Below are 13,319 nucleotides of genomic sequence, written 5' to 3'. Positions count from 1 at the left end.
TTTTACTTTCTTGATGGTGTACTTTGAAGCACAAACATTTTTAATTTTGATGAAGTGCAATTTATTTTTTCTTTTGTCTCCTGTACTTTTGTTGTCACATCTAAGAAATCATTTCTTAACTCAAGATTATGAGATTATTCTTTCTTCTGAAAGTTTTACAGTTTTAGCGCTTGCAGTTGGGTCTGTGATCAAGTTCGAGTTAATTTCTGCACAGGGTGTGGGGTAAGGGTCCTGCTCCCTTCTTTTTTGTTTGCATAACCAGTTGTCTCAGCACCATTTGTTGAAAAGACTATTATTTTTCCTTTGAATTGCGTTGGCACTCTTATTAAATATCAGTTGACCATAAATGTAAGGGTTTATTTCTAAAATCTCAAATTTATTCCATTGATACATATGTCTGTCTTTATGCCAGTACCACATGTAGTAAGTTTTGAAATTGGGAAGTATGAATCCTCTGGTTTTGTTTCTCTTTCTTCATGATTGTTTGGCTATTTTGGGTCCCTTGCATTTACATAGGAATTTTAGGATCTACTCATCAATTTCTGCGAATGAGCCAGCTGAGATTTTGCTAGAGATTGTGTTGTCTCTAGATTAGTTTGGAGAGTATTGTCATCTTAACAACTTTGTCTTCTAATTGATGAACATAGAATGTTTTTCCATTTATCTAGGTCTTTAATTTCTTTCAATGTTTTATAGTTTTCAGAGCATAAGTCTACTGCTTTTGTTGAATTTATCCCTAAGTATTTTATTCTTTTGATGCTATTTTAAGATTCCATATGTTTGATCAGTTCAATTTCATTTCCTCCCTTCACCTTAGCTTAGGCTTGACCTGAGGCTTAAGAGATCTGCATGGGGGAGGGCCTTTGGTCCATTCTTCCTTCTCCTGTTTCCTTTGGCTGTAGGTCTTCTTTTGGGTTCTGGAAGGAGAGAAAAGAAAGGGGGCCACCATGTCTGTATTTTGCTGGGCCTACAGTTCACCCTCTCCGGTGGTACCCCCCATCTGTCAGTTTATCGTACTGTGGGGCCTGTGTGTCTCTGTGGTGCTGGAAGCTATGCCACCAGTATTCAAATACCAGCAGGGTCACCTATGGCAGACAGGTTTCAGCTGAGCTTCCAGACTAAAGACAGACTAGGAAGAAGGACCTGGTGGTCTACTTCGGAAAAGAATTAGCCAGTGAAAACCTTATGAAATAGCAGCGGAACATTGTCTGATATAGTGCTGAAAGATGAGCCCCTTAGGTTGGCAGGCACTTAAAATACGACTGGGGAAGAGCTGCCTCCTCAAAGTAGAGTCGACCTTAATGACGTGGATGAGGTCAAGCTTTTGGGACCTTCATTTGCTGATGTGGCACGACTCAAAACGAAAAGAAACAGCTGCAAACGTCCATTAATAATCAGAACCTGGAATGTACGAAGTATGAATCTAGGAAAACTGGAAATCAAAATGAAAATCAAAAATGAAATGGAACACATAAACATCGATATCCTAGACACTAGTGAGCTGAAATGGACTGGTGTTGGTTGTTTTAAATCAGACAATCATATGGTCTACTATGCTGGGAATGACAGCTTGAAGAGGAATGGCATTGTGTTCATTGTCCAAAAGAAAATTTCAAGATCCTGAAGTACAACGCTGTCAGTGATAATATCCATACACCTACAAGGAAGACCAGTTAATATGACTATTACTCAAATTTACTCACCAACCACTAAGGCCAAAGATGAAGAAATAGAAGATTTTTGCCAACTTTTGCAGTTTGAAGTTGATCAAACATGCAATCAGGATGCATTGGTAATTACTAGTGATTAGAATTCAAAAGTTTGAAACAAAGAAGAAGGGTCAGTAGTTGGAAAATATGGCCTTGGTGATTGAATATTGCAAGTCCAACGACTTCATTGTAAATACCTTTTTTCAATAACATAAACAGCGACTATACACATGGACCACGCCAGATGGAATACACAGGAATCAAATTGACAACATCTCTGGAGAAAGACGATGGAAAAACTCAATACCCTCAGTCAGAACAAGGCCAGGGGCTGACTGTGGAATAGACCATCAATTACTATATGGAAGTTCAAGTTGAAACTGAAGAAAATTAGAAGAAGTCCACGAGAGCCAAAGTACAACCCTGAGTACATCCCACCTGAATTTAGAGACCATCTCAAGAATAGATGCACTGAACACTAATGACTGAAGACCAGATAAGTTTTGGAATGACATTAAGGACATCGTATGTGAAGAAAGCAAGAGGTCATTAAAAAGACAGGAGAGAAAGAAAAGACCTAAGTGGATACCAGAGGAGACTCTGAAACTTGCTCTTGAATGTCACGTAGCTAAAGCAAAAGGAAAAAAAACGAAGTAAAAGAACTGAACAGAAGATTTCAAAGGGCAGCTCGAGAAGGCAAAGTATTATAGTGACATACACAAAGAGCTGGAGGTAAAAAAACAAAGGAAAGAACACGCTTAGCATTTCTCAAACTGAAAGAGCTGAAGAAAAAATTCAAGCCTCGAGTTGTAATACTGAAGGATTCTACAGGGAAAATATTAAACACAGGGAGCATCAAAAGAAGATGGAAGGAATACACAGAGCCGCTATACCAAAAAGAATTGGTCGATATTCAGCCATTTCAGGAGGTAACATATGATCAAGAACCAATGGTATTGAAGGAAGAAGTCCAAGCTGCACTGAAGGCAGTGACAAAAAACAAGGCTCCAGGAATTGAGGGAATACCAATTGAGATGTTTCAGCCAACAGGTGCACTGCTGGAAGTGCTCAGTCGTCTATGCCAAGAAATCTGGAAGACAGCTGCCTGGCCAACCGACTGGAAGATATCCATATATATGCCTATTTCCAAGAAAAGTGATAACCACTGAATATGAAAATTATTGAACAATATCATTAATATCATGTGCAAGCAAAATTTTGCTGAAGATCATTCAAAAGGAGTTGCAGCAGCAAATCAACAGAGAACTGGCAGAAATTCAAGCCAGATTTAGAAGAGGAACCAGGGATATCATTGCTAATGTCAGATGGGTCCTGGCTGAAAGCAGAGAATACCAGAAGGATGTTTACCTGAGTTTTATTAACTATGCTAAGGCATTTGACTGTGTGGCTCATAACATATTATGGATAACATTGCAGATTATGGGAATTCTGGAACACTTAATTGTGCTCATGAGAAAACTGTACATGGATCAAGAGGCAGTCATTCAGACAGAACAAGGGGATAACCAATTGGTTTAAAGTCAGGAAAGGTGTGTGTCAGGGTTGTATCCTTTCACCATACCTATTCAATCTGTATGCTGAGCAAACAATCTGAGAAGCTGGACTATATGAAGAAGAATGGGGCATCAGAATTAGAGGAAGACTCATTAACAACCTGCATTATGCAGATGACACAACCTTGTTTGCTGAAAGTAAAGGACTTGAAACACTTACTGATGAAGATCAAAGACCACAACCTTCAGTATGGATTACACCTCAACATAAAGAAAACAAAAATCCTCACAACTGAACCAATAAGCAGCATCATGATAAATGGAGAAAAGATTGAGGTTGTCAAGGATTTCATTTTACTTTGATCCACAATTAACACCTGTGGAAGCAGCAGTCAGGAAATCAAAAGATGCGTTGCATTGGGCAAATCAACTACAAAAGACCTCTTTGAAGTGTTTAAAAGCAAAGATGTCACCTTGAGGACTAAGGTGCCCCTGACTCAAGCCATGGTGTTTTCAATCACCTCATATGCATTTGAAACCTGGGCAGTTAATAAGGAAGACCGGAGAAGAATTGACGCCTTCGAATTGTATTGATGAAGAATATTGAATATACCATAGCCTGCCAAAAGAACAAACAAATCTGTCTTGGAAGACGTACAACCAGAATGCTCCTTAGAAGCAAGAATGGCGATACTATGTCTCACATACTTTGGACATCTCATCAGGCGGGATCAGTCCCTGGAGAAGGACATCATACTTGGTAAAGCAGAGGGTCAGTGAAAAAGAAGACCCTCAACGAGACGGACTGACACAGTGGCTGCAACAATGGGCTCAAGGATAGCAACAATTGTGAGGATGGCACAGGACCGGATAGTGTTTCATTCTGTTGTGCCTAGGGTTGCTATGAGTCGCAACTGACTTACGGCACCTAACAACAACAGTGGTACCACTGACTGGTATTGATGCCCTTTGTATGGCTGAGCTCCTTGGGGGCTCGGCAGAGCCTCCGTGCTCCACAGTGCCCTGCTGTGGGAGACTCAACTCAGAGCTGATTATCTCTTTAGCTCCTGGCCATCTGGTGTTACTCTCTCAGCTTGTCCTGATGGGCTTCCTGGCAGGCCAGTTTTTCACATTGTTCTTTCATAATGTCATTGCCATAATGATTATTAGGAATTTGGGTGTTTTAAGTGGGCTGAGTACTAAAGTTGTATGCCCATTTTACGAATACAGAAACTTGTGTCTTAGAGAGCCCAGGCAGTATGACTGCACAGTTTACATTAATCATGACGATATAACTTCTCATTCAACCAGTATTCACTGAATCTTGTTTACCCTGGTCTTTACCTTTTTGGCTCTGAGACAGGCTCCTTTGAGATTCTGATGAAGGCCATGGTACTTACTATCCGCCCCCCCGCCCTTTGCAAATATCCAAACATCTCCAGTTTTGTATATAATTTCAGGGCATTACATACCTCAGATTAAAGGCCCCTGGTAGGCCGGGCACTGAGGAATGTGGAGATCAGAGGTGAAAAAACCCAGTGTCTATGGGGAAAGACAGAAAAGTGAAACTGATCATTCCAGTCAGTGGATTAATGCTGTCATAGGGAGAAGGGACTGACCTCTGCCTGCACTCCCTGTACCTGACCCATGCTTTCACTGTTTCTCCTCTTAGGCAGACCGCCGCTACCAGAGCCGGCTGCAAGACCTGAAAGATCGCCTGGAGCAGTCAGAGAGCACCAATCGCAGCATGCAGAACTATGTCCAGTTCCTCAAGTCGTCATATGCCAATGTGTTTGGGGATGGCCCCTACACTACCTACCTGACCAGCTCTCCCATCCGCTCCCGATCTCCTCCTGCCTGAGGCTACCTGTCTTGGACCAGGAGTCGTAACTGTTGCCATGGACAGTATGAGTTGCCAAGCCATATCTGGAAAGCCTGTTGGTTTTCCCCTCTCTTCCAGTGATGAAATGTGTTCAGGGTCTTGTCCTTAGCTACTGGCTCCAGAAAAGTCCCTAAAGCAACATGGGGATGAAGCAGTTCTTCATGACCCCACTTGGTTCTCTCTTCCCTGATACAGTCACCTGATGGAAGTTTTTAAATTACCGTGACAGGCCTTAAATTTACTCCTCTAGTGTACCAGATTTCAGCTCACCATGACCTTGGTCATTCCTTTCCCCAGAGAATGTTTGGACTGAGCCTGTTCTTCCAGTCTCCTTATAGCCCTCCCCTCTTGAGGAATCTCCTTCTTCCTGGGTTTCCTCTGACTTGAATCAGTAGGAGCTGTTAGCCAGAGGTCTGCCTTCCTCCTCATTCCTTCTATCCCTCCTGGGCTATGAGCATCTTCAGTTGCTGTATTTCTTATTTCAACGGTGTGGTGTTTTTCCCAAGGCTCCCTTCCCAAGCTCAGTGGCAACCTCTCATGCCTAAGAGTTTCCTTGAGGTCACTTGCCCACAAGCACTTCACAAGAGATACTCTAGGGCTCATGTCCTATTGGACTTTAAAAGTATAACCCCAATCTGATTGATTTTTTTGTTTTTCTTTTCCTGGTTTGTATCTAAGGAATGCATTTGTTCTTGAAAAATTTGTGTTTTACAAAAAGCTTTTATAACCAGTATTTAAGGCTGTATTGGATGATTTCCATTACATACCCCATCTCTTTTCTAAAAATGATAAATAAAACTCCAGGAATCCTTTCATAAAGTGCTGTACGTGAGCCAGTACACATTTTTAAAATAGTTGGTACATGGAACATTAGGTTTTTCATTTCACTTTGGCCCATGTTGGTTCTTTGTCCTTTGTGTGCTTTCACGTTATAATCCTATGAGATGTCTGGAGGAAACAAACTGTAAGGTATTGCTCAGTGTTTTGAGGCAGACCACTTTAGCTGTTAGGGGGAGGTAAGATGTATATATATTACTTATATTTAAAGAATGTTAACTGGTTTCTGAAAGTTAAGGTTATGGGCCATTTTTGTTCTCTTCATACTTCGTGTTTAAAACAAAGAAAGAAAAACTTTTTTTTTTTTAAACAAAGAACAAATTTGGTGCTGCTGTGCTCAACTCTAACTTTTCCTTTCTAGCTGGTTTCGGCCTTCTGGGTGATCCAGTCATGTCCTCTCTTGTAACTCTAACCCAAGTCCAAAACTCTAGAGAATTCTTCTTGTGTGCTTGACGGCAATGGATGCCATTCAGATAACTGGACTTCATAGACCATAAAAATCCCTTTGCCCCCCAATTTTGGGAATATTTAGAGTTTTCTTTTCTTTTTTTTTTTTAACTTAGCCAAGGAAAAGCATTTAAAAAGCAATCTATCAGCTATCATTGCCACAAAATCAAGCCCATTTTCACACCCTTAAGGTAAATGGACTTAAACTTACAATATCTGAAAGTTCTTCCCAAGAAAAGATAGTTGGCAAACTTAACACAAACATGCGTACATACCTGTGTAACTCATTTTTCCCTACTGGTGAACACCTTCTCAAAGGCATTGGTGTATGACTCTGTGTGGGAAACACCTCTCTTGGAGTCTATTGCTGGGACTCTTCTCAAGACATTCTATTTTTCTTTGTAAAATATTTTGTCACAAAAAGTCCAAGGAGTTTGTAAAATATAGGAGAAGAATAAAAAATGTTTATATTGCTTCAAACTCCAGAGAGAAGCCTTCCTACCTCAAACTGAGAGCCCATAAAATGTGGTGCGTAATAGAAGGGTCAGAATGGGTGGGTTCCAAGTTTAAAAAGCTGACTCTTGGTAGTTGTGAATTACTTTATTTTATTTTTATTGAGATATAAAATAAACTCAAAGTGTACAATTCAGTAGTTTTTAGTGTATTCAAAGTTGTACAACCATCACCACAATCTAATTCCAGAACTTTTTCATAACCCCCAAAACAAACTCTCTTACCCGTTAGCTGTCACTCCCTATTTTCCTCTCCCCCCAATCTCTGACAACTGCTAATCTACTTTGTCTCTATGGATTTGCCTATTCTAGACATTTCACATAAATGGAATAATAAAATACGTGGACTTTTGTGACTGCTTTCACTAATGTTTTCAAGGTTCATTGTTGTAGCGTGTATCGGTATGTCATTCCTGTTTATGGCAGAATAATATCCCATTGTATGGATAATACCACATTTTGTTTATCCATTCATCAATTGATAGACATTTGGGTGGTTTCCATTTTTTGGCTAGTATGAATAATTGTTATAAACATTCGTTTACAAGTTTTTGTGTGGGTGTATTCATTTCTCTTGGGTATATACCTAGGAGTGAAATTGCTGGCTCATATGGTAACAATGGGTAACCTCTTGAGGCACTGCCAGACTTTTCCACAGAGATTGCACCAGCTGTGCCTGGGGGGAGCGAGGAGTTCCAATATCTCCACATCCGGGTCAACAACACTGGATCTTATACAACACCGAGCTAGTGCTCAGACGTGAGAGCGTGAGCAGCCCACTCTGCTGGGGGCGGGGCACGCAGCAGTTAGTAAAGGGGATTCCGGTCTCGCGGCCCGGAAGCGGAAGCGAATGTCCGTTTCCGGGCGGCTGATTCGAGGGCTGACTTACAAGCCGCGCCTCAGAGGGGCTGCATCCTGTAGTGTCATGCCCTCCGAAGGCCGATGCTGGGAGACCCTGCAGGCGCTGCGCAGTTCCGACAAAGGCCGCCTCTCCTACCACCGTGACTGGCTGCTGCAAGGCGAGGTAAGCAGATGGCCCGTTATGGGGTAGGACCTACCGCCGCTCGAGACATCCCCCCGCCTCGAGCGGGACCCAGGTCTTCTCAGCTCTCGGCACACCCTGCCCCGCGGGTCCCGTGAGTTTTGTCTAACAATTCTGCGTTTGTTTCTTGACTCCGGTGTGTGTATCTCCCTGTCTAGGGTCCACGCCTTTCCCAGCTTATTCTGGCTTTTCGGGAAGCTGTCCTTCAGAGTTGCTTTTTTCCTTGGAGGCTTCGTTGTTAACCCCAGCTAGAATTATGCGCCACTTCTTTTCAAAGTACCTCTGTCCTCTCAGCGTCATTTAATTTACTGCGCGTCTCATATGGTAGGTTTTGTGCTGGGAGCTCTGGATTTAGCGCAACAATTAAACCCGAAAAAACCCAGTGCCGTCGAGTCGGTTCAGACTCATAGCGATCCTGTAGTACAGAGTAGAACTGCTCCATAGAGTTTCCAAGGAGCCCCTGGCGGATTCAAACTGCCAACCCTTTGGTTCGCAGCTGTAGCACTTAACCACTACGCCACCAAGGAACAATTAGCTTGGTGTAATCCATTGCTGCCAGGAAGAGGACCAAATTTTTAGATATTGAACAGACCTGGAAAGTTCACGGGGCGTGGTCACTGTACCTAATATTTGCAGAGCCCTGTACTAGATAGCAGGGGTGTGTGTTTGGGGGTAGGGGGGACTTCAGTTAAAGCATATCTTCTGTTCCCGACTTGCTTGTAGTCTAGCGACAAATACGATGTTGTGTCTCTTCAGACTTCCCTGTAGAACAGTTCTAAAGTATTTCCCTTTTGATAGTTTTAGAGACTACAGGCCATACATTTTGTAGGATGACCCCAGCATGGATCTGTCTAATGTTTTCAAACGACCAGACTCAGTTTATACATTCTTGGCAAGAAAATCAGAGAAACGTGGTGTGTTTTTCTCAGGAGGCACATAGATGTCAACCCATGCCAACACTGGTGATGCATACTTTGATCACCTGCTCACATTGGTGTCTGCCAGGTCATTCCCTTAAAATTCATTATTTTTGTTTTTGTAATAGATTAGTGTTTTGTGGGGAAGTATTCCGAGATAACACCAATATCCTTCTTCTCATCATTCTTCCACCCACCAGCCTTAGCATTGGTTGATAACATCTGTGATGTTGCTAAATGGTGTTTGTTTATATCCATCATTCTTTCTGCATTGTTAGGTGGCATACTTTAAGGGAGAGGTTTCTTTATTCCTCTGTTTATAGCAGTATGGACTCATGGGTTCCTATTCATTCAACGAGTTGTAATTCTTTACTATCATTATTTATTTTGATGCTCAAAATGTCCCAGATTTGGCCAGTGGGAGCCTCTTCAAGCTGCCTCTTGTGTCCCTTTGACATGTTGCGTCATTAGTCCAGCATTTCTTTACTTTTTGGCACAAAAGTGTCCCAAGAACATGTTGTACTTTCTCTGCCCCAACCCTGGAATCAGCCATTTCCCAAAAAGCTTGATTCCTTTTAAGTGGAGGATGGTATTTACAAACCCAAGATCTGGGAGCTCAGTGTGCTCATTGTTACTCAAGTACTATTGCCTTTAGGCCTTCTCAATGCACAGAGCTAGGAAATACATGTGTGTGTATCCGTATACATTTATATACATGCACACACTCATTTATTATCTATAACTTTTCATATCCATCTGTACATACATATTTTAAAACTATGAGTTCATACTGATAACCACCACTTGCAGTCCAATATCTCAGGGTTCTTTTAGCCTTCCCCCATCAATGTTCGTAAATATGTTATCTGGCAATAAGAACCTTGGCCCTGTTAACCTCAGTATATTTATTTATTTGCTCAATTAGTTTATATAGTTAATTGTAGCAGTCTCCCATCCACACTGGTTATTTCCTTCACCAGCTTCCCCCTGGAACCAATCAACCCACCCACCAAACAGCCCACCACCTACTTTGCTGCATCCTCAGCTGCTTTGCTGACTCCTCCATCCCCAGGGGAACGAAAAAGGGCCTCAGCAGTCTTTGAACATTTTTTTTCTTTCTGGCACAACAGGATGTTCCAGGCTCATCTTATGTTTCCTCACCCCCAGCTCTGGAACCTACCATTTATGCAGGGACCCCTGGTGTCTTTTTCATGTAAAATGGTATTAAGAAACTAATATATGGGAAGGCAGAAGGGGACAGGAAAGCTGGTAATAGGGAACCCAAGGTTGAGAAGGGAGAGCGTTGACATGTCTTGGGGTTGGTAACCAATGTCACAAAACAGTATGTGTATTAATTGTTTAATGAGAAGCTAGTTTTTCTGTAAACCTTTATCTAAAGTACAATTAAAAAAAAAAAGAAAGAAACCAATAATTAGGCTGTAGATGTGCCCAGTACTACTATAGGGGTGTCATTGCTTCTAGAAATATATGTATGTATTTATATACCTATATGTGCCTGTGTGTGTGTCTATATCACTTCTATATGTATGCGTGTATGTACACATGTATATTAAAAAATGATGAGTTTATATTGATATACATGCACACATCTGTATCTGTTTCTCATATATGTGCAAGTACATGAATATGTGTTTATGTGTATATAAGAAGCCCTGGTGGCCAGGGGGTGTCACTAGGGTTCGTGTCAATGAGTGCAGTAACTCATGGTGTTACCCTCCCATGCTAGTTACCACAATATTGTAGCTAAAACACCAGAAAATTTGACAAAACCAGCAACTGTAAAAATACTGGCAACAACAGAAACAACTGTACATGTGTATAGTGCATGCAGATGGAACCATGTGATTCAAAGCATCATTATAATTGGGTAATAATTACAGCTCTGACTGGAACACATTAGAAGGTTCAAAAAGTAAATTAGTATAGAGTTTTATCCTTGTAGATATATTAATACATGTAATGTGGGCTTACGAAAAATTTTTTTGGTGTTATAGCTAACTACAGTGATAGTTTTATAGAAAATAATAAATTTCTCCAGAAACACTGCACGAAACTTTATAGACAGTCATTTTGGTGTCACCCCCTCTGACAATGTCAACCGGTACAGTCCTCATCCCCCATATCTCCATGGTGACGCCATTGCTGGTGACACAGTGGTTGAACGTTTGGCTGCTAACTGAAAGGCCAGCAGTTTGAACCCACCGGTGCTCAGTGGGAGAAGGATGTGGCAGTCTGCTTCTGTAAAGATTACAGGCTTGGAAGCCCCATGGGGCAGTTCTGCTCTGTCCTGTAGGGTCACTGTGAGTTGGAGTCAACTTGACAGCAATGGGTATGTGTATATACATACATCTGTATCTGTTTCTAGATTTGTATTAAAAACCCTGAGTTTATATTGAAATCTTCAATTTTTATCTAAAACCAGAGCATTCATTCTACCCTTCCCCCTTTTCCTTCTCTGACAGTGAGAAACCTGACCCCTGTATCCACAACATATTTGTTTACCCATTTTTTAGAATATGTAGAAAATAGCTTTTAAACTTTAGAATTTAGAATACCTCTGTGAAAAACACATCTACTAAGTAGAGTTCAGTTTTTGTTTACTGTTTGTTTGTTTTTTTTCTTTAGCCTGAGAGTTTACAGTCAAAATGCTCTGTTCAGAAGTTATTTAGATTAGTTCTACCTCTACTTCCACCTCCTGCCAATGTGGTTGTTTTATTCATTTGAAATATACTAGTTAGATCTGTTTGTTTATATTCCCGTCTAGGCTTTTCCCCCCGTTCTTGTTGATTTTCTTTATTTTGAGTATGTGAAACATTAAGATATTTATGAAATCAGAACTGTACAAAAAGATATACCCAGAAAAGTGTCACTCCTCCCATCTCTTCCACAGTTTCCCAGCTAGTCACTGCAGGTAACCAATCTCATTTCTGCTTGATCTTTCCTGTGTTTCTTTTCTTTTCTTTTTTTGCGTAAATGAGCAAATATGTGTATTTTGTCTTATTTCCCCGTCTTTGTACACAAAATAGGTAATTCTTTTGCACTTGTCATTTTTCACTTCACATAAGATTCCCACCCTCAGTTGCATAGTATTTCTTTGTGTAGAGGTACCACAGATAATTCAATTACTCTTCTATGTATGGGTATTTAAATTATTTCCAGTATTTTGCAATTGTAAGCAATATTACAATGAATAATCTTATGCATGTATACTTTCATTTGGTAGGAAGTATATCTTCAGGGTAAACTCTGAGAAGTGAGATTACTGGGTCAAATGGTAAACACATATAGTTCTGTTAGCTCTTGCCAAGTTCCCCTGCGTAATCAGTGTACCAGTTTGTGTCCCAATCAGCAATGCCCATAGCCTTGCCAACAGAATGTATTATCATACTTTCTAGTTTTTTGTTAATCTAATGGACAAGAATGGGATCTCAGTGTATTTTTAATATGCATTTCTCTTATTTTGAGTGAGGTTGAACATACTCTTACATGTTAATCAGTTTTTTATCTATGTTTGTGAATTGCTTGTTTATGTCTTTTGTCCGTTTTTCTATTGGAGTTTTGTTGTTTTTCCCCCCAATTTTTAAGTTTCTTTATGTATCAGGGATAATAGCCCTTTATCTGTGATCTGTATTGCATTTTTTTCCCCCAGTTTGCTGGTTGAATTTTTCTCTTAGTTTTATGGTGATTTTTGTATGCATGCATGGCTTTATTTTTTTAATTTGAAACTGTGTCCTTGAAATTTATTTTGATGTAAGAAATGACTAAAAAGTGTTGTCTCAACATTATCTTTAATATGCTTTTAAAATCAACCTCATTACTGTATAAAGTGTGTGTATCAGCATATTTGCTTTCGTATCCAGATTGTTTGCTGTGGTATGGACATCTGTTTATTGTACAGGTGATATGTACCCATGATCTAGATCAGGGTTTCTCAACCAGGGCACTGTTGACATTTCGGGCCAAGCTGGATAATTCTGTGTTGTGGGGGACTGCCGTCTTGTACATTGTACAATGTTTAGCAGTATACCTGGCTTTTACATACTATATTGCCAGTAGCACCTCCCAGTTGTGACAACTGAAAATATCTCCAGACATTGCCACATGTCGTCTAGGGGGTAAATTTAGCACCGCTTGAGAACCACTGATCTAGATAAAATCATAGCTTGCGGTGATTGAGCAGTTGTTATGTACCAGGTGCTATTCTAAGTTCTCTACATTTATTAGTTATAAATCCTCCCACAAGCCTGTGAGGTGGGTCCTTTATTATCCCATTTTAGAAGTGATAAAGCTGAACCACAGAGAGGGTAGGTAACTTAAGAGGAATGCAGAGATGGAATTCAGACCTGGAAAGGAAGGTTTCAAGCTCAATGGTCTTAATCACTATAGTACTGTTTCTCTGAATTGTCCTTAGCCTTCTGTGTTATCCTGGTAATATTTC

At 40.6% G+C, this 13,319-nt stretch overlaps 2 protein-coding genes across 10 annotated transcripts in view; both read left to right on the top strand.

The window, feature by feature from the left end:
• The window catches only part of ODF2 (outer dense fiber of sperm tails 2), a 40,397-nt gene extending 32,963 nt beyond the window's left edge, over positions 1–7,434 (top strand). For 5 of the 9 annotated variants that reach the window (XM_064291358.1, XM_064291357.1, XM_010587590.3 and 2 more), the window contains one exon: positions 4,896–7,433. In XM_064291358.1, the coding sequence (XP_064147428.1) occupies positions 4,896–5,084 (189 nt within the window). In that variant the 3' untranslated portion in view covers positions 5,085–7,433. Of the gene's footprint in view, positions 1–4,895 lie in introns of all 9 variants that reach the window. The other 4 variants (XM_064291360.1, XM_064291364.1, XM_064291363.1 and 1 more) reach the window with 3 other exon arrangements.
• Positions 7,435–7,742: 308 nt separating this feature from the next.
• GLE1 (GLE1 RNA export mediator) overlaps positions 7,743–13,319 on the top strand; it is a 41,141-nt gene continuing 35,564 nt past the window's right edge. The window contains exon 1 of the mRNA XM_003407693.4: positions 7,743–7,925. Coding sequence (XP_003407741.3) covers positions 7,752–7,925 — 174 coding nt within the window. The 5' untranslated portion in view covers positions 7,743–7,751. The remainder of the gene's footprint in view (positions 7,926–13,319) is intronic.

This window comes from Loxodonta africana, chromosome 9 (genome assembly GCF_030014295.1).
Source record: "Loxodonta africana isolate mLoxAfr1 chromosome 9, mLoxAfr1.hap2, whole genome shotgun sequence".
In the NCBI taxonomy this organism is placed as follows: domain Eukaryota; kingdom Metazoa; phylum Chordata; class Mammalia; order Proboscidea; family Elephantidae; genus Loxodonta; species Loxodonta africana.
This window is presented reverse-complemented; position numbering and strand designations above follow the sequence as displayed.